The 21934-nt window shown below is 32.3% G+C and overlaps 1 protein-coding gene across 1 annotated transcript; it reads left to right on the forward strand.

The window, feature by feature from the left end:
- The first annotated feature begins 543 nt into the window (after nucleotides 1–543).
- Nucleotides 544–21628, forward strand: LOC107440844 (uncharacterized). The gene is made up of 4 exons (XM_016053906.4): nucleotides 544–827; nucleotides 10338–10621; nucleotides 14107–14178; nucleotides 21132–21628. Exons 1-4 carry the CDS (start codon nucleotides 791–793, stop codon nucleotides 21498–21500), a joined length of 762 nt encoding a protein of 253 aa, XP_015909392.2. The 5' UTR covers nucleotides 544–790; the 3' UTR covers nucleotides 21501–21628.
- Nucleotides 21629–21934: the final 306 nt, after the last annotated feature.

Consider the following 21934-nt stretch of genomic DNA (forward strand, 5'->3'; position numbering starts at 1 on the left):
ATATAAGTCGAATTTCGTGAAGGAAAAATTGGCAGAAAAATTTCTTTGTGGAGTTTGAAACTTCGATAAGATGTACTAGAACTTAAATATTGTTTTACGCAAAGCTACATATTTCATTTGAATTTAATTGGAAAATTCATAAAATTATATTACTATAATAAAAGTTTACATTATATTAAAGCAAAAAAACACGGTTGCGCCAATTTTACGTAAGCATGGGAGAGTTTTGTGAAATGCTTACATTTGCTGATAAGGAGTAGGGGAAGTATGAAATGCGATTAACGTGCTTACGTATGATTTTAATGGCCTGAATGAACCGTAAAATCACTGTCGAACATTGGCCAAATTAAAATGATCGAATGCGATAGATTTCCAAGCAATGTACTGTTACTGGCTGTATTCCCGGGGATTTGTGTTTGTACCTAAGTATCATTTGTTATAGGTCGGTCTGATCCCTTTGACCAATCAGCACTGATAAAATCGCAAATAAATAATGCATGTTTTGAGTGAGAGGAAAAAAAATCCCCAAAATCCCTCTCTTTTGAAGAGAGTCGCCTCTTGTCTGCGGCACTTCATTCTCTGAACAGTGAGCCATGGCTGGGAAAATCCTGTTGCATTTTCCATACAACCACACTGTAAGATTCCTGATGGTTTTCAAGGAAAATGTTAAACACAAAACTCATGGTGCTTTAAAAACACCGACTTTTGTGAGATATCTCGAAAGGAACCTTTTCTCCAACTTTAACGGGTGAAACATTAAAATAAACAGACTGAAACGAAGTTTCAGCCCATGATAAGTGTGATAACGGCGACTCCCTACATTTCAGGTAAAAGATATTTCTTCTTTTTTAAACTACGTTTTTGTTTCATTGCCAAGGTTACGGATGTGATCAACTGCATAATGTTTCTTATTGTTTTGTTTAAAATAGTTTGCTTTTTTTTTTAAAAAAAAAACATTTATATATATATATCATGACGTAATGACAAACGATTTTGAATATCAGTCCTAGTAACAGAATTTATTTAATTCAAAAACAGGTACAGTTAAACAATTTTAGTGATTTGTTATTGAAAAGACAAGGAAAAAATTAATATCGAAATGTAAGAAAAAATTCAATTCGATTTTAAAGCGTATTTTTTTTTTTTTTAAATTTCCTCATAGACATAATGTTTCTCCTTGTTCCATTTAAAATAGTTTGCTTTCTTTAAAAATATATATATATATATATATATCATGACGTAAGGGCAAACGATTTCGATTATCAGTCACAGTGATGGAATTCATTTAATTCAAAAACAGGTACTGTTAAACAATTTTAGTGATTTGTTTTTGAAAAGACAAGGAAAAAATTAATATCGAAATGTAAAAAAAAATTCAATTCGATTTTAAAGAGTAATTTTTTATTTTTAAAAAAAAATTTCCTCATAAACTATATTAAGAAGGGTGACAGTCAAGGTTAAGATCAACTGTCCGTCTATGCTTCACTTGAAATCGTTTGCTTTTTTTAAAAAAAAAGTACTTCGTGAGGTTATAGGACATTGTTTCGATTGCCATGAAAAATATTCTTAAAGGAATTAAAAATCAATATTTTTTTTCTAGAATATTCAACAGATACCAGAACAATGTTTTGATTACCATGAAAAATATTCTTAAATGAATCCGTAAAAAATCCGTAATTTTTTTCTTTCTAGAATATTCAAGAGATACTATTTAAGTCATTTAAAAATGAGTATGCTTCAACAATTTTCACGATTTTTTAAAAAAAAAACAAAACAAAAGCAAAAACAAATTAAGTGGATAAATACAAGAAAAACTTCCTTTAGAAATTAGTAATTAAACTTTTTTTCAGAATATGCATGTTCTAGCGATGGGATTTTAAGTTATTAAAGCATGCTTAAATAGCTTTGCCGATTGTTTTCGAAAGAAAAATTAAAATAATATAAGATACGAAGTAATAACGAAAGTATATGCAATTTCATTTGGGAATTGAAAATTAACATTTTTTTTTTTAGCATTCACGTACCACTGATAGGAATCAAGTAATTTAAAAACCGGTGCACTTAAACAATTTTCTATATTATTTTAGAAAATTAATTTATGGATTAAATTAAAAATTTATATTTTAATTTAAGAATATTCTAGGTTGAAACGTATTTGAGACCTACATATTCTAGATCAGTGGTTTCCAACTGGCGGCCCGCGAAGACTTTTTTTGTGGCCCGCGAACTAAAATATATTAGCTGTCATTTTTTTGCTGACAATTTTCGTAAAAAATCTATATGGGTTTAAAATACTTTTCTCGTTAATAAAAACTTAATTTCTTCGTTTCTGTGAAATTTATCATACCAACGCTGCAAATAAAAATTATTTCTCAGGTTTTGCATCCAAGAAAATATTTATTCAAATACAAAAATAATCGTGTATGTTGCTCTTTTTTATTTCAATTTTTTGTATTTTGCGAATATAATTTAGCATGTGTGTATCAGAAATTTTCTCGAAGAAATTCTCCGATTTAACTTTTTGAAATCACTCATTTTGGACGAAAATATTTACACACACATTTGTAAATTTAATATGTAAATATCTATTCTCTGGTGGTTGCAGCAGACAAACCTCAATTTTGTCATTGAACACTTTGTCTGCTACTATGTAAGTTTCAATACCAACCTTTTTAAAGTCTTATATCTTAACAATTAGATATCTGTTGCACATTAATTGTTTAATACATGGGTGCAGTTTAATACAGTTATTGTAGCCCGAATTTTTTAATATGCAATTAAATCTTTTTAAAAATCTACTTCTTATTTTAATTTGTAATTCAATACTTTTGTTTTGTACAACTTGGCAAAAATCTGACAGTAATATTTATGTTCCTACAAACATAAAAGAGTCCTACATAAAATTTTGATAAAACTGCGGCCCGCCATTTGATTCGTGTTTTTAATTGTGGCCCCTGGCTTCATGTAAGTTGGAAACCCCTGTTCTAGATAATACATATTTTTTTAACTTATTTATTGCATTTTTTTACTTAACCCTTTAATGGGCATTTATTTCTAGTAAAGGTAAATTAAAGTATTTTTGGAATTGAAATTGTTTTAAGAATAGTAATTGATACAAGAAAAAAAAAAAAAAAACTCATTTAGTCTATAAAAATGCTATTTTTTTGGTGGTAAATATATTTAACACGACCTATTAGGAATTTATTGAATTTTATTTTTCTTTATTTATAAAATAAATTTTATAAATGCTACAAACTTCAAAAGGAATTATAACTTTTATACGTTTTTTTTAAACTAGCAAATGGTTACCAATTTTATTTAAACGCACTTCAAGAAAGCTGAAGTTTGGAAACCTAAATTTAAAGTGGGAAAAAAGTGATGGTAAGTATACTTCCCACGGCCTTCGAAAGGATTAAAGAAATTAATATTTTGCAATAATATTTACAGAAATTATCGTGAAAACATTTTATGATTAAAAAACATATGGTATTTTTATTTTTTATTGCTTTCTTAATTTTTTTAAGAATATTCATGGTTGTAACGTATTTGAGACTTAAATATGCTATACGTGGTTATACATATTTTTGATACATTTTTAAATATTTTCATTTGAAGAATCGGACCGCAAACTAAATTTACATGCATTAACATCGATTTCAACTACGTGTAATGATGCATGAAAAATATTCACGAATCAAAAAAGTTCACGAATTTAACATCACAAAATTAAACCTGCATTTAATTTTAAAAGAAGAAGAAAAAAAAATTAACTGCACGTGACTTCAATTTCTCAAATATATATTTTTTATGTGTTTTAATAATAGTTTAAAATGTAAAAACATCTAGACAAGCAGAACTTAAGAAGCTGTAAGATCTAACGTAGGCGTTTATTTGCCTATACCTGCCTATATTTCATAATTGATGAAATTAACACTAGGTTGCCTAAAGGAAGTCATTTTCACTGCTTTTTCATTTGCAAAAAATGTACAAATAATAATGCATAAATTAATATTTTCTTTCCAAGTGAATTAAATTTTTTTACTGTTAATATTTACTAATAACTTGTCATATAACTGTAAATAATATAAAAAGTATTAAAAATTAATTTTGAACAAATTTCTTTACACATTAGTTATTGTTTCACAATCCAGTCATTTTGACTGCTTTTGTGCAATATAGGTATATACTAAGTTTCAGTCTTTCTAGTGTTAAAGTTGTTTTTTGAAATTCTAAAAAAGGGGGTAAAAGATTTCCTGAAAATCAATTCAAAACTTTAATTTTATATTCTTTGTAAACTATCTTAATGAACTATTCATAAAAACGGATAAATAAACCATTTAAACATTAAAAAAGAATCATTTTATTTCATGATTTTGATAGTCATAATTCAATTCCTACTATTAGTTCGCACTCTCTCTGTATCTTGTTCAAATTTTCAATAAAATACTTTTTTATTCATCTCCACTCAAGTTCAAATACAATTTTTTTATACTTGTAGTGGATCACACTTGATGTTAATACACTTTTTTCAAATATTAATTCATTCATTAAATAGGGATGAGCGAAAAATGAAATGGAATTTTCTGATGGGTTAAGCGTTAGTCATCTATATCAGTGGTTCTTAACCTTTTTAAGCCGCGACCCAAATTTAAGAAATATGTTCATGTCGCGACCCAAACAAAAGTCAAAATTAGGCTGAGTAAGCCACAATGACTTCTTCTAGGAGGTGTTGGTATTACTTATTATTTGGTGCATTACTAACTTTTTTGGTTCGACTCAGCGCGACCCAAGAAATATGCTTCGCGACCCAATTTTGGGTCGCGACCCACAGGTTAAGAACCGCTGATCTATATTATATAAAACGCTAATACGTATGCATCAATAAAACCGATGATATTTCTTCTCTCGCGTTGGCAACAGTTTTCATTTTTAATTGATAGGATTCGGCGCGCAAGAGCACGTAGTGAGCATCATATGGCTAATCTATATTATATAAAACGCTAATACGTTTTAATTGATAGGCTTCGGCGCGCAAGAACACGTAGTGAGCATATCATGTGTCTAATCGGGTGAATTCTCACCGAATTATCAAAAAAAATTCTCACAAAATAATCTTCATCGAAGCCGATGCTTTACATCCGGCTTTCAGTACTATTTCATATTGTTTTACAACACATGGTTTTAGCCCTCTGGTGGGAAAGACTTTAAAACAAAACTTACAACAGTTACTTTTCGCAACAACTGAAATTTAGAATAGTGTGATTAAGAAAAATATGTGAACTGTTTGCAATTTTAAATTAATATTGAAATGCACAGGTTTAGAATTTTCTACAGTGAAAAGTTTTCGGAACTTCAGTGTTCAAAAAAGTATACAAAAGCTAGCTGTTAAGAACGTATCCAATGAGCGAGCAAAGCGAGTATCGGATTGCGAAGCAATCCGAAATGAACTGCGAAAGCAGTTCCGGGGGTTGGCGAGGGCCAGCGAGCAGGGGGTGAAGCCTCCTAGTTATTATTATTTCAATATGACACTTGATGTCAATTAATTAGTTATTATTAATTAATTAGTTATTATTAGTTCACTTTTTTCAAATATTAACTCATTAATAAAATTTTATTAATTAAATTTGAATTATTAATTTTAGTTTTATATGAGAGAAAATTTTTTAATTATTTAATAAAAAGTAACTAAAATAAAATTTTTCTATGTTGTCCTAAGTAGGAATTGAAAATTCTTACTTAGGTCAACAACTCAATTTAGGTCAACAACTTAGGTCAATTCCTTTAAAAAAGTTTTTCTATATTAATTGTATTATTAATTTTGATCTAATTATAGTGTCAAAAACACCACCCGAATTCATTCACACTTTTGCCAATATTTCTAAATTTATTCAAACCCATAAATATCTCGATTCTTTTAAACATGGATTTATCTTCCTTTCTAAAATAACGGCCCAAATGTGCTCAGTTTTTGAAAAGGATATTTAAATTTTTAAAAAATGGTCATTTTAGCCACATTTTTCTTCTTCTTTATTTAGAGAAAAAAAGAAGAAATAAATTAGAATTAGAATTTATTATTATTCATGTTAGTCCTTATTATGATATTCCTAAAGTTTTAACGATTGTAAAGAATGCAGTGCATTCACGAGGTGTCTTTTCATACATTCAACCTTCATTTAGTTATTTAAAAAATGCATTTTATTCATAAGGAAGTTTTTCTCCATTTTCTTGATTAGCATATAATGCACGGACAAAATTAAACCTAACAGTAGCTAATTCACTACAAACTTGTTATTCGCTAAAATGCGATATTTCATTTGCAAAATAAAGTCAGTGGTCTCCAACACTTGATCCATCGAACCAGTACCGGGCCGTCCAAGGAACATGAAACGATTTTCATTTATTTATTCCATATTTTATTTTATAACCAGCCGACTCAATTGATGGTTTACGACTACTAATGTTCAACTCCGTTGCGTTGTAATTTTGAACCCAATCCAGATGACAAGGGAACTCCTGGATCTAGAATTGGGAGAAATTTGCCTTCATGGAGGATTTTTTAATGGAACTAACCCGCATTTGCGTTGAATGGAGAAGAAGACCACGAAAACTTTCCGTAGTTAGCCTGACGGCTAGAGGACTTGTGATCCGACAACCACTGAGGATATTTTTACGTCAGCACTGTTTTCTCTGCGAGCCAGGTGCAGAATTCGTATCGACCAGCCATTGCTGGAACTCGAACCCGGTTCACATCATTGAAAGGCGAATGCTCTATCTCCTGCGCCGCCACGACTCTCATTTATTTATTGTGATATATTTTTGTGGGAATTGCTATGGACTGTCCTCTGAGGTTAACTGTTACCTAAAACCGCAACCAGTACAGAGCATGAAACAATATTTTGTTTTAAAGAAATGTTTAAATACAATTAAATTAAAAATATTAAATCAAAACCATCTAAAATATGAACAATCAACGTCAACCTCTTCCCCTCAGCGGAGCAGCTGAAAAATTATCATAGTGCATAGGTAAAAGTGCATAGAAAGATGATTTTTCCGAATATTTTTTCATTTAAAAAACTTGCGAAAATCACTCCTAGATAGCCGTGATGGCTCAGGGGATAGAGCGTTCGCTTTCCAATGAGGAGAACCAAGCTCGAATCTCGGCAATGGCTGGTCGACACGAATTCCGCATCCGGCTTGCACCGACCACAGTGTTGACGTAAAATATCCTCAATGGTACACAGATCATGGGTTAGAGTCCCCTTGCCGTCATTCTAATCGTGGGAGGTTTTCGTGACTTTTCTCTCCATTTGACGCCAATGCTGCTTAGTTCCATCATAAAGTCCTCCACGAAGGCAAATGACTCCCTATACTTGATCTAGGAGTTCCCTTGTCTTCTGGATAGGGTATATAGAGTTTATAGGGAAAATATCGAGAAAACATGGAAAATAATAAAGATTGATGAAAAACGCAGAGGAAAATAAAATATTTTAAAAAAATATTTTTAAGAAAATATTAAAGAGCTGGAGAACAAAGTAAAGAAAAAATATAATCTCTTCATCAGCTTGCACTACTATATTTACAAAAAGGAGTGCTTTCTAATATTGTATCAATATAGCCAAAGCAAAATACACTGAAGAGCCAAAAAAACTGGTATACCTACATTATATTGTGTAGGGCCCCCGCGAGCACGCAGAAGTGCCGCAACACGACGTGGCATGGATTCGATCAATGTGTGAAGTAGTGCTGGAGATAATTGACACCATGAATCTTGCAGGGCTGTCCATAAACCAGTGGGAGTATGAGGGGGTGGGGATATCTTCTGAACATCACGTTGCAAGGCATCCCAAATATGTTCAATAATGTTCATGTCTGGAGATTTTGGTGGATTTCCGATACTCACGGTATACTCTTGAAATGGTAGTACGTGAAAATCCAAATTTCATTGCTATCTCGGAGATGCTATGTCCCATCTCCCTTGCGCCGACTATAATACCACGTTCAAACTCACTTAAATCTATATAACCTGGCACTGTAGCAGCAGTAACCGATCTAAGAACTGTTCTAGACACTCGTTGTCTTATATACGCGTTGCCGATCGCAGGGCTGTACTTGGATTGGCTCCATACCCCTTTATTTGCATACTCATGCCTGTACCAGTTTTTTTTGGCTCTTCAGTACAATAGTGTATATATATTAATAAAACATATACATAAGGTAACAAAACATGTATAACAAAGTATATTAATACAAAATATATTAATACACTATTATGAAAAAAATTATACTCTTAATGTTAATTTTTTTAAAATATTTATCTTTAATTTTCAAGATCATACAATTTTTTTGAATAATATTTACCCAGAAGAATTGATCTTACTTAGTAATCATGATGATAACATTAATTTTAATTTTTCGGATTTGGATATTAGAAAAAAGAAGAACATTTCTGCTTTGTTGATTTATACGATAAAAGAAATTAATTTAATTTCTGTATATATAAACTAATTACTTGGAACTCTAATGTTTCGAAAAACATTTATTTAAATACTATTTTTAATCAAACAAATAAAATTAAAAGAATAATAATAACAGACAAACTCTTTCAAAATTTTATAAAAAAAAGAAAAAAACAACAAAAAACAATGGATACCCTACTAATAAAATTAAGATCTGTATAAAATCATTGAGTTAATTGTATGTTAATATTATTTAATTTACTAAAAACTTCTTTGTTAGTCTATATTTTTACCATGTGCAAATCCAATTCGGGCAAATCCATGGCTAAAAATCTGTGCAAAAGAGGCAAATCATGTTTCACTCTTTCTTTTTCTTTTTTTTAAATAAATGTTAGTTTTCCAAAATCATTAAAATTCTTTAACTAAATATCAACCTTACTAATTATAATTAATAATTATAATGCTGACGATTGGAGGGGGGGGGGCTTTATAACTAATTTAGGTTTTAGTCATATATTTTAAGTTCTTGTTTTATATCTGTAATGACGTGAAGTATTTAAATGCCTTCAGAAGTTTGGTTCTTCATAACTGACGTAGTGAAGCGGAGGGGGCCCCAAGAGAAATTTTTGCCCCGGGCCCCAATTAGGCTAAGTCGGGCCCTGGAGCCACGCCTGAGGAAATCAGTGTGCCTCCAGTGGATTACTTCGCACGTTGGGGTGTACAGTAATGAGATTGCAGATACTCTTGTTATAAATGATTGTGATCTTCCGAACTCTGTTGGGCTAACTCCTTCAAAAGAAAAAAGAAAGAAAAGAGTTTTATATGAAGTGTGTAGAAGTAGAAGAAAGCTGATTCAAATAAATGCGATTGCAGTCTTTCTTCAACAGTTTCAGCTACTTCAATAAGAACTTCGTAACGCTCTAACACAGTGGGAAAACTTATATAGTTCGTCTAAAGTAAGAATTCCCATAGCCATTCGTCTGGACCCGTGGCGGTGACTATGGTAACGAGGTATAACTATTTCAAGTAGGGGTGTGGGGTCACTGTTTAGGAGAGGTTTCGGTTCGGATGGGCGAGAGAAATAGAATATTTTTCTTCGGTCTTATGTGTTAGCTCTATAGAGTGAAAAGAAGCTACCCTCCCTGAAATGCGCTATTTTTGCTTCCATATCAGCACACATCCCCAATAATTGTGGAAGGGGGTGTTCTCACCACAGACAAACTATAGTTGTCCAGTGCCACCTGAGAATGGAGCAAGCAAGCCACAGTCACCAGTTTGTCTTCCCCAATGGAAAAGTGATAAAGGAACAGGAATTTTTTCAGGTGCAACAACAATGAGAGTAGTAAGACTATGGCTCGCGCGGTTTCCTAATAAAATTTCTGCAGAGAAATATTTGAGTCATTCACATTATGTTGCGTTACCGTTGTTTTTGTGCATGTTTCAATAATTGAAATAACCACCGGTGAAGACTTAGCGACGGCTGTCACATGTAAAGGAAAAACGTATCTCACAATAAGACAAATTGAATGTTGAAAAGAAGCTTAAATATTGTTGTCTATTTTGCAATAAATCCTTTCTGATAATAAAACAGCCCATAAAATGAAACAGTATTTTGTTTCTTTTAATGAGCTGTAAGAAATTCATTTTTGGTATTCGGATTTTAAAATTTTTTGCAAATGCAAACTAAAATTTTCTGGAAATGACGTAATTGAGAGTAAAAATAGATTTCTGCTTTTTTATCGTGACTTTACTGTGAATTTTTTTAGATAAATGCTTAGTGTAAGTTTAGTTTGTTTTTCTACTGTCAGACACTTATCATTAGTTACACTACTTACACATGGATGTTTAATGATTTAGGTTTTAAAAAAAATTTTTTTTTAGGATTCTTTGTTTCATTTGTGCTTTTAAATGCAACATTGTGCGAAGGAAACCCTCTGATAGGCATCAATACGACTTCAGCGACATCTATTGAGCAGGGAGAGAAGAAAATTAACATGAGCAGCCTGCCATTCTCCAACCACTTGTCCTGCCACTCTACGGTAACTAACAGGAGAAGGCATCAAATAATGGAAAATCAGAAGAATCGGTATGCTTCAGAGTTCTACAAGTACATCACATCCTATGCTAATCGTTACAAGGGTGATACACAGCATGTTTTAAATGAAGTAAGTAGTCACGTGACTTTTATTTAACTGTCAATTCAATTTTCAGTTACGATCAGTCCCGCAGTAGACTGATCGTAAGGACACGGTTCTTCAACTTTTTTATTATTGCTATTATTCTTAATTGATTAAGTTAGACCAGTGGTTCCCAACCTGGGGGCGATCGCCCCAAAGGGGGCGATAGAGCTTCACAAGGGGGCGATAATCTTTAGGGGGGCGATCAGGGGGCGACGAGTATTCAAAAGATAAAAATTGCTTATAATATTAATAATAAAAGCTATTTGAGACTGAAAATGTATATGAAACCTATGCTTCTGGTGTAGACAAAGGATTATGATAGTTAAAAATTAAAAAAAATTCACGTGCAGGATCGTTTTCGTCATATGTTTTGGTATCGCAGGCGGAAATCTGATAAGTCACTCTGTTCCTCTGAGCAATAATACTGTTTCCAGGCGTATTGATGAGATGGCCGCCGACGTTAAATCAAAACTCATCAAATTTCTGAAAGAAGGTAAATTTGCGTTGCTGATTGATGAATCAACTGTGATAGATAATAAAGCTGTTTTAGCTTACGTGAGATTCATAAATGAGAGTAAGGTGATTAACGAGGAAATGTTATTTACAATAACTTTGAACACAGATACAAAAGGATCGTCGATTTTTAAATTGGTCAAAGATTATTTTGAGGTAAAAGAAATTCCCCTCACAAATGTAAGGGCTTGTGCAACAGATTGTCTGGTTGTCATACTGGGTTTCTGGGTCACCTTAAAAAAGAAGTACCTAAAGTTATCTCACCAATCATTATGTCATTCATCGTCAACTTTTGGCTGCGAAAAATTGGTTATTTCTGGCATCAATAAAATAAAAGCTAATTCTCCTAATAACCGTTTGTTCCGAGAACTTTGCCATGAAAATGATGAAGATTTCGAATACCTGCTTCTACATACAGATGTGAGATGACTTTCAAAAGGAAACTGAGCCGTTTCTTCGAACTGCTGGATTCGGTTACTGAGTTTCTCGACACCACTGATCCTGTTTTAAGTGAGAGTTTGAAGCAACGCAAGTTGGAAACTGCGTACCTCACTCATAGTCTTGAAAGAATGAAGGAAATCAACGTAAAACTTTAAGGAAATAAAATGAACATTATCAAGGCTAAGGGAATCATATCTTCAATTATCGCCAAGTTTTATATCTACAAGTCAAACATTGGTCGCAAAGAGCTAATGCAACTTCCATCTCTTAAAAAGTGTTCAATGGCAGATATCGAGATTCTCGAAAATAATTCTTAATTTTTATTGATCACCTATGGAATCAAGATTTAAAAAGATTTGATGAAATTAGAAATTCCGGATTGGATTTTCGATCCTTTCTCTTTTGAAGTTGTGGATAAGCTCACTTTCTCTTTGTAGACTGAGTTTTTAGATTTGAAGTATGACTATGAGGCTAAAGTCGGCTTTAAAAAATACGATTACGAGTTAGCTTGGGTAAAGCTTATGGACACTTATCCACAATTGTGGAAACAAACTGAGCCGCTTTTGATCTCGTTCCCGTCAACATATTTAGTGGAGAGAGGATTTAGTTCTGTCTTCCAGCTGCTCGCAAAGCAAAGCGATAGGTAGGACATTTGCTTCAAAGGAGACCCGCGTTAAAATCTGACGAGCATAAAACCTGACATTCAAGCTTTAACTTGAAATACACCAAGCACAGGGCAGTCATTGAAGTGGTAAAAATGTACTTTCTCCCTCTTCATTTTTTTTCTCAAATTTTAGTTTTTAAAGTTTTAACTTTTTCTTGATTACATCAAAATATGAATTTAAAGAAACGTACTTGGGTTTTGATTATTCCGTTTTAAATATCATTTCTTTTTGAAAAAAAAAAGATGCACAATTTTTTTTAATTAATAAAAATGACAGGATAAATGTGCTTCCTTATTTGCATTACAATTCAAATTAAAATCAAATAACATAGCATATTTTCAGTGTTTGGTTGCTCACAAGCAACAATGAATGGCTTTTTGAGCAAAAAGAGAAAGGGGCGATATGTGTCAGCCAACCCCAAGAGGGATGCGATGGTCCACAAAAGGTTGGGAACCACTGAGTTAGACGATAATTGTTTTGGATAAAAAGATTTGGCTCTTTGTTTTGTGTTTAAATTCATAATATAATCGTCCCGCAGTGATCGTGAAGGCACGGTTCTCAGTAAAACACTGAAATCAAGCATCACTTGCTGCGGTCTGTAAGCGGGTGGGTGACCACTTTGATCTGTCTGAGTAAGGACCGAGGGTGTGCGGTATCGGTCATCGTTAAACTGTTCTATCGTAAAATGCTTGACTTCGCTCGTAGGTCGTCGAACTACTGAACCAGGGGAGCCATCCCCTCTGCCGAACATCAAAATTGCGATGGCATGTCTTCGGATCATAATCAGGGATGTTTCCCGGACCGTCACCAATACCCCATTGCGCAGCTCTAGAGACACGTAAGTAAAATACCTACCAATCTTCAGAAGTTAATAAACTATGCTTGCTATAACGGTTTAAATTGACTGGTTTTTTTAAGCTTAATATTACGTTACAGTTTGTTTTACTTGAGTCTAGTTCATATACTCCATCCGCCGTAAGAAAACGTTTGACTCTCGAAGTATTATCTTAGACTCGGGTGTATCATTGCGTTGAAGACTGGTCAATAGTGTGAAGTTTCTTTTATATATATAAATTTCCTTAAACGATTTTTTACAAAACCTTATTTTAGCAACAGAAAAAAAAGCTCATACAATAACTTTACCTTGACTTGATCGGTGGATAGATTGTTCTATAATTTAGATCGGATGACACCAGTCATTACACAGACTCCGCACCACGCTTCTCAACTGCTCTGCAGTATCTGTACTTTTCCGATTCTGAGTGGACTCCGTCCCATTAAGGATCACTGTTTTTCCTCACCCCTGATTTGTTGTTGATCGGGATAGCTAAATAGAAGAAGAAATTGAATATAGAGTTTCAAACATTAAATCTCTCTATAAGCAGTCCAAGGAGATCACTTTCCTACTTCATCTCATATTAAAGCAAGATAAAATAAAAAGGAGTATTCTTCATCCCTAATCAAAATATTTTTTAATGATCTTCCATTGATTGACCAACATCATCTTGATGGCAGCCATTAATAATTCCACCATGAACCATTTCATTTTTGATGGATCCATTTTATTTTGAACCAACATACTCATGTTGGATCAAAATATTTCACGTCAGCACTGTGGTTGGTGCAAGCCGGTGGCGGAATTCATTTTGACCAGCCATCGCTTAGATTCGAACTCGGTTCACCTCATTGGAAGGCGAACGCTCTATCCCCTGAGCCATTATTTAGCTCTACTATGACGCATGGAATAACGTATTACTTCTACCCTTTCGCACTTGTGAGGCGGCAAGTTTTTGGTCGCCACCTTCTTCATTTGGTTTAACATTTACTTATGTCAAAATGTTTCCTTTTTAGTACGCCATTACGGATTGTACATCGTTGGGACTCGAGATTCTACCCGGAACTCCGAATTTAGAAGAACTGTTGGTAAGTTTCACTTTTTTTTTCTTATTAAATAATTACAAAAATAATATTTTGAACTACAATTGAAATATTATTCAGTTAAGCAACATGTATTACTATACAAACATTGTGTTTAAAACAAACTTGTTAAAATAGTCAGTTTAAAAGCATACACTGTCAGAAATTAAGAGAATTTGCAGACTGGGTCGATTATCTCTAGAACTACTGGACCAATTATAATGAAATTTGATAAGTGCATACATTGATACAATACAAAACAAATAACCATTCAACAATTGTAATACACACGCATGATCATGCGTAACTCACGTTGGAGTCGGAAGGTACGAAACAGCAGTTACAGAATAAACAAAACGAAAAAGGGTTAATAGGGGGTACGATCCCCTCTTACAGACCTTGCAGCGTTATTTCATGCTTGAAATAAGGCAGTTCATCATTTCCTGTGGCAATTGACCTGAATTGTCCGGTGGCCATTTCATACCTTCCGACTTCAACGAGTGTTACGCACGATGATGCGCGTGTATTACAATTGTTGAATGGTTATTTGTTTTGTATTGTATCAATGTATGTACACATCAAATTTCATTAATATCGGTCCAGCAGTTCTACAGATAATCGGCCAAATCTGCAAATTCTCTTAATTTCTGACAACCAGTGTATGTTTTATATTTATATGTTCCTATGACTGAGGTATTTTAGATTCATTTCAACACTATACTCTTAAATACTACTGCTTAGTAAATAGAATAGCCGTCTCAAGTTAAAGCGATTCCCTCTCCATTGCATTAGTTCTGTCAAATTTTGCTTTTCTCCAAACGCTAGTGTATTCCAACTACTTACTGAAATCAGAAACAAGCATGTTTTGTACTGAAGAATAACTTTTTATAAAGATATTTCTAAATATATGTGGATGTTTACAGAAAATGTGACGCACACATTTAACGTAAAACCAGCCTAAACTTCATCTCATTTCTCCAAAATTTTTTAAAAAGACTCAAAAATTATCCATTCTTTTATAACACAATACATGTTCAGAAACGAGACTGTTTCGAACAGATGAATGTTTTTTGTATACATTTTAAAAAAGTATTTCGAAATACATGTGGGTGTTTTTAAAAATTTAGACGTGCACATTTTAATTAGAAATCATTTTCAAACTGCTTCCTTTTCTTCAAATATTACGAAAATTTTTTAAAGAGTCTATTCGTATTTAATACAATATATGCCACTTAAACCGGCTTGATTTGTAAAAAGAACAAATTCTTTTAAAAATATGTTTTTTAAGATTCTGGTATTTTCAGAAAATTTGATGCACACATTTTAATATGGAATCAACTTTAAATTGATCCCTCTTCTCCAAAAATTATTACAACAAATTCTCAAATTGTCACTTCTTTCATAACTCAAAATATGCAAGTCAATTTTTACCAAATATTCGGAAAAATTCTCAAAGTGCCCATTCGTATTTAGGAAAACATAGGCTCCGAAACAGGCCTGATTTGGAGAGAAGAATAAATTTTCAAAATATTAATAGAAATATATTTCCAAATAAAGATGGACATTTTCAGAAAATTTGATGCACACATTTTAATATAGAATCAGCTTTAAATTGATCCCTCTGCTCCAAAAATTATTACAAAAATTTCTCAGATTGTCACTTTTTTCATAACTCAAAATATGCTCAGAATCAAGCTTGCTTTAGACCGAACAATGTTTTTTCAAAAATTTACTAGAAACATTTCTAAATATATAGGGGTGTTTTCGGAAATTTTGACACGCGCACTATAATATGAATGCGATTTCAAATTGGTCCCTTTACTCAAAAAATTCGGAAAAATTCTCAATGTGTCCATTCCTATTTAAGACAATATATGCTCTGAAACAGGCCTGATTTAGAGAGAAGAATAAATTTTCAAAATATTAATAGAAATATATTTCCAAATAAAGATGGGAATTTTCAGAACATTTGATGCACACACTTTGATATAGAATCAGCGTTAAATTGATTCCTCTGCTCCAAAAATTATTACAAAAATTTCTCAGATTGTCACTTCTTTCATAACTCAAAATATGCTCAGATTCAAGTTTGCTTTAGACCAAAGAATGTTTTTTTAAAAATTTACTAGAAACATTTCTAAATATATAGGGGTGTTTTCGGAAATTTTGACATGTGCACTATCATATGAATGCGATTTCAAATTGGTCCCTTTACTCAAAAAATTCTCAAAGTGTCCATTCCTATTTAAGACAATATATGCTCTGAAACAGGCCTGACTTGGAGAGAAAGAAAAAATTTTCAAAATATTGAAAGAAATATATTTCTAAATAAAGACGAGCATTTTCAGAAAATTTGATGGACACATTTTAATATAGAATAAGCTTTAAATTGATCCCTCTTCTCCAAAAATTAATACAAAAAATTCTCAAATTGTCACTTTTTTCATAACTCAAAATATGCTCAGAATCAAGCTTGCTTTAGACCAAAGAATGTTTTTTTAAAAATTTACTAGAAACATTTCTAAATATATAGGGGTGTTTTCGGAAATTTTGACATGTGCACTATCATATGAATGCGATTTCAAATTGGTCCCTTTACTCAAAAAATTCTCAAAGTGTCCATTCCTATTTAAGACAATATATGCTCTGAAACAGGCCTGACTTGGAGAGAAAGAAAAAATTTTCAAAATATTGAAAGAAATATATTTCTAAATAAAGACGAGCATTTTCAGAAAATTTGATGGACACATTTTAATATAGAATAAGCTTTAAATTGATCCCTCTTCTCCAAAAATTAATACAAAAAATTCTCAAATTGTCACTTTTTTCATAGCTCAAAATATGCTCAGAATCAAGCTTGCTTTAGACCGAACAATGTTTTTTTAAAAATTTACTAGAAACATTTCTAAATATATAGGGGTGTTTTCGGAAATTTTGACACGCGCACTATCATATGAATGCGATTTCAAATTGGTCCCTTTTTATAAAAAATTCGGAAAAATTCTCAAAGTGCCCATTCGTATTTAAGACAATATAGGCTCCGAAACAGGCCTGATTTGGAGAGAAGAATACATTTTCGAAATATTAAAAGAAATATATTTCCAAATAAAGATGGGAATTTTCAGAAAATTTGATGCAGACATTTTGATACAGAATCAGCGTTAAATTGATTCCTCTGCTACGAAAATTATTACAAAAATTTCTCAAATTGTCACTTCTTTCATAACTCAAAATATGCTCAGAATCAAGCTTGCTTTAGACCGAACAATGTTTTTTTAAAAATTTACTAGAAACATTTCTAAATATATAGGGGTGTTTTCGGAAATTTTGACACCCGCACTATAATATGAATGCAATTTCAAATTGGTCCCTTTTTATAAAAAATTCGGAAAAATTCTCAAAGTGCCCATTCGTATTTAAGACAATATATGCTCTGAAACAGGCCTGATTTAGAGAGAAGAATAAATTTTCAAAATATTAATAGAAATATATTTCCAAATAAAGATGGGAATTTTCAGAAAATTTGATGCAGACATTTTGATACAGAATCAGCGTTAAATTGATTCCTCTGCTACAAAAATTATTACAAAAATTTCTCAAATTGTCACTTCTTTCATAACTCAAAATATGCTCAGAATCAAGCTTGCTTTAGACCTAAGAATGTTTATTTAAAAATTTAATAGAAACATTTCTAAACATATAAGGGTGTTTTCAGAAATTTTGACACGCGCACTATAATATGAATGCGATTTCAAATTTGTCCCTTTTTACCAAATATTCCGAAAAATTCTCAAAGTGTCCATTCCTATTTAAGACAATGTATGCTCTGATACAGGCCCGATTTGGAGAGAAGAATAAATTTTCAAAATATTAATAGAAATATATTTCCAAATAAAGATGGGCATTTTCAGAAAATTTGATGCACACATTTTAATATAGAATCAGCTTTAAATTGATCCCTCTTCTCCAAAAATTATTACAAAAATTTCTCAAATTGTCACTTCTTTCATAACTCAAAATATGCTCAGAATCAAGCTTGCTTTAGACCTAAGAATGTTTATTTAAAAATTTGCTAGAAACATTTCTAAACATATAAGGGTGTTTTCGGAAATTTTGACACGCGCACTATAATATGAATGCGATTTCAAATTGGTCCCTTTACTCAAAAAATTCTCAAAAATTCTCAAAGTGTCCATTCCTATTTAAGACAATAAATGCTCTGAAACAGGCCTGACTTGGAGAGAAGAAAAAATTTTCAAAATATTGAAAGAAATATATTTCTAAATAAAGATGGGTATTTTCAGAAAATTTGTAGTACACACTTTAGTATAGAATCAGCTTTAAATTGATTCTTCTGCTCCAAAAATTATTACAAAAATTTCTCAAATTGTTACTTCTTTCATAACTCAAAATATGCTCAGAATCAAGCTTGCCTTAGACCGAAGAATGTTTTTTTAAAAATTTACTAGAAACATTTCTAAGTATATAGGGGTGTTTTCAGAAATTGTGACACGCGCACTATAATATGAATGTGATTTCAAATTGGTCCCTTTACTCCAAAAATTCGGAAAAATTTTCAAAGTGTCCCTTCGTATTCAAGACAATATATGCTCTGAAACAGGCCTGATTTGGAGTGAAGAATAAATTTTCAAAATTTTTAAAAAAATATGTTTCCAAATAAAGGTTGGCATTTTCAGAAAATTTGATGCACATATTTTAGTATAGAATCAGCTTTAAATTGATTCTTCTGCTCCAAAAATTATTATAAAAATTTCTCAAATTGTTACTTCTTTCATAACTCAAAATATGCTCAGAATCAAGCTTGCCTTAGACCGAAGAATGTTTTTTTAAAAATTTACTAGAAACATTTCTAAGTATATAGGGGTGTTTTCAGAAATTGTGACACGCGCACTATAATATGAATGTGATTTCAAATTGGTCCCTTTACTCCAAAAATTCGGAAAAATTTTCAAAGTGTCCCTTCGTATTCAAGACAATATATGCTCTGAAACAGGCCTGATTTGGAGTGAAGAATAAATTTTCAAAATTTTAAAAAAAATATGTTTCCAAATAAAGGTTGGCATTTTCAAAAAATTTGATACACATATTTTAGCTTTAAATTTATCCCTCTTCTCCAAAAATTATAAAATGAAATTTCATGTTTGATTAAGTATTTTTTTTGATGGGTAAAAATGCTGTTCAAGGAGAATAATAGGGTATGGAGATTCTGCAGCAGAAAAATCAACTATTATTGATTAGTACGCTGAGTTTAAACGCTATCACAAAGACATTTTCGATGATAAACGCTCTTGTTGGCTAAAATCAGCAATTACTCCAGAAAACATTATAGATATTCTAAAATTTTTTTGAAAGATTGGAAAGTGAAGTTGTGTGGGATAGTAGACACCTTTAAACTATGAAAAAATAGTGTGTATGCAATTTTACATGAAAATTTGACCATGCGCAAGCTGCTTTTGGAATTGGTTGCGCTTTGACTTATACCGGATGAAAAATACAACGTATTTAGGATGCTATTTAGAACTGCTTTTTAGAAGTAATTTGAACCGAAGAATAAATTTTCGTTTTTTTTTTTTTTAAATATTTCCATACATTGTTGGGTATATTCAGAAAATTTGTGGCACGCATTTTAATACGAATTCAGCTACAAATTGGTCATTCTTCTAAATATGATATAAAAAAAATTCTCAAATTGTCCATTTTTTTATAACATCATATCATTTTTTTTAAATTTTATAACAATCGTTGAACAGCCGACCCAATATTTGGTTTTCGACTAGTTATGTTCAACTCAGTAGCCCTGTAATTTTGATGTAAACAATGCTGAATTAAAATATCCTCTGTGGTCATGGTCATGGATCATGGCAGGTTAACAGTGGGAGATTTTCATGGCTTTCATCTCCATGCAACGCAAATGCAGGGTAGTACCATCAAAAAGTTCTCTACGAAGGCAAATTCCTCACAATGCTTGATCCAGGAGCCCCCCCCCCCCGTGTTCTGGATTGGGTTCAAAAGTACAAGGCTACGAAGTTGAACATTAGTAGTCGAAACCCGAATTCATTGACGGTTATAAAATATAAAATAAAATAATGATTTAAGAATTCACATGGCTTCCAAATGACACTGAGCCCCGGCATTTGTGAACTGTATCTGTATATGGGCTCTCTCAATGATTAAATACTATGCGATTTCCCGGTTACAGATTGAAGCAAACAATGGTGGGTCGAACATCCGGGTTGCCAGGCTCGACTAAAAATGCAAAAAGTAGTGACAAAAAGAATTCAAAATTTTATTAAAAAAGATTAAAATTAGCAACTTTTTCTAGCACGATTTTTTTGTTTGTTTACTATTAAAAGAGAATTAGATGATTGCTTTAATTATGAATAATTTAAAATCTATGTCCTGGTGACAGTTACGATTGACTATTTGAACTAAACTCAGTGGCGCGACAGCCCATAGAGGGCCAAGGCCTGCTGTGCCCATCTCACTTTTCTTGACCTTGGGTTCTGTGGTGCAGGAGCAGATGTTTCGGTTAGGTGGTCAGCCAAACGTGAAACTCCCAGTGTTTAGTTCCCAAGCATGCTTGGTACTCATTTATCGACCCACTGAAGGGATTAAAGGCTGAGTCAACCTTTCCTGGCCCGACGATCGAACCCAGGACCTCTAGCACGGGAGTTCGAAGCTTCCACATTGACTAATTAAAGAGATAATAAATAAATAAAAATAAATGGAGTTTCTACCATTTTTTATATTTATAGTCACTAATGGCATCCCTTTCGAGCATGCTTTATAAATTTTGTATATTGTTTTACGTGTTTGTTCTCTATGAAGTTGTGAAACGCCATCACTAGATGACGCTTCATAGCTTCAAGAACACCACATAGCTACAGTAACCTATTTTTTTTACTATGTGTATCATATCAGGTTTTATTTTCTTTAAGGAATTAGATGTGGAGGCAGCTGTTAACCAGATCTACTACTCTCTCCAGGTTCATTCTGCTTATATATATCTGATTCATCATCAATATAAAGAGGACAGTCCGAGGTGCCCCGGAACTCTTCCTCGAGAGAAACAATTGGCGGCACAATCACTCATCTTGGCGAACAAACAGAAGTCATTAGTGTGCACCATTGAAACTTCAATGTCGCTTCTAGGTTACAATCGAAATGCAACCTATTCCATTCTAGAACTTGAGGTAACGGATCTAAGTCAGTGTTCCCATATGGCGATCAGGGATTGTCAAGTTCTCCGTAGCATCATACATTTGTTAAATACCATGGCAAGATACTCTCAAACACAAACATTGTAGCTTGTTTCTGCGGAAACAGGATTCGTCTTTTATATATGTGAATAACTCATTTTGTATCATCGTTGTTGTTGAAATCGCATCCATTTTGTATGTACGTTGAAATAAATAAAAATTATCTAGTCAATAAACGAAGTATGCGTGTAATTTATTTTATGCAAAAACTTTGATTCCTAGAGGCTAGAGGGTTCCGCGATAGCCCAGCGGTTAATTGTTTCCTGGACTAAATGATCTAATTAAGCTAATTAGTGGGTTCCACCCTCCGTTCGATAACGCTCCCCAACATCGGATAAATATCAAATTAAAAATATTAGTCAATAATCAATTATTAAAATAAAAATTTCTAAACTAAAATGAAAGACCTGCAATGGAAAAGCTTGTTGAAACGAAACAATAATGATACTTTAAACAATAATGAAAAAATTTCTTGAAAATGC

This window comes from Parasteatoda tepidariorum, chromosome 4 (assembly GCF_982258835.1).
Source record: "Parasteatoda tepidariorum strain Cologne lab strain chromosome 4, Ptep-v5.0, whole genome shotgun sequence".
NCBI lineage: Eukaryota > Metazoa > Arthropoda > Arachnida > Araneae > Theridiidae > Parasteatoda > Parasteatoda tepidariorum.

What these genes read in the sequence shown, in the direction of transcription:
- LOC107440844 (XM_016053906.4), top strand. Translation starts at nt 791, where the DNA reads ATGATAAGTGTGATAACGGCGACTCCCTACATTTCAG. An exon ending in CACAGCATGTTTTAAATGAA is followed by an intron (nt 10,622 to 14,106) that starts GTAAGTAGTCAC and finishes TTTCCTTTTTAG; the next exon opens with TACGCCATTACGGATTGTAC. An exon ending in CGAATTTAGAAGAACTGTTG is followed by an intron (nt 14,179 to 21,131) that starts GTAAGTTTCACT and finishes ATTTTCTTTAAG; the next exon opens with GAATTAGATGTGGAGGCAGC.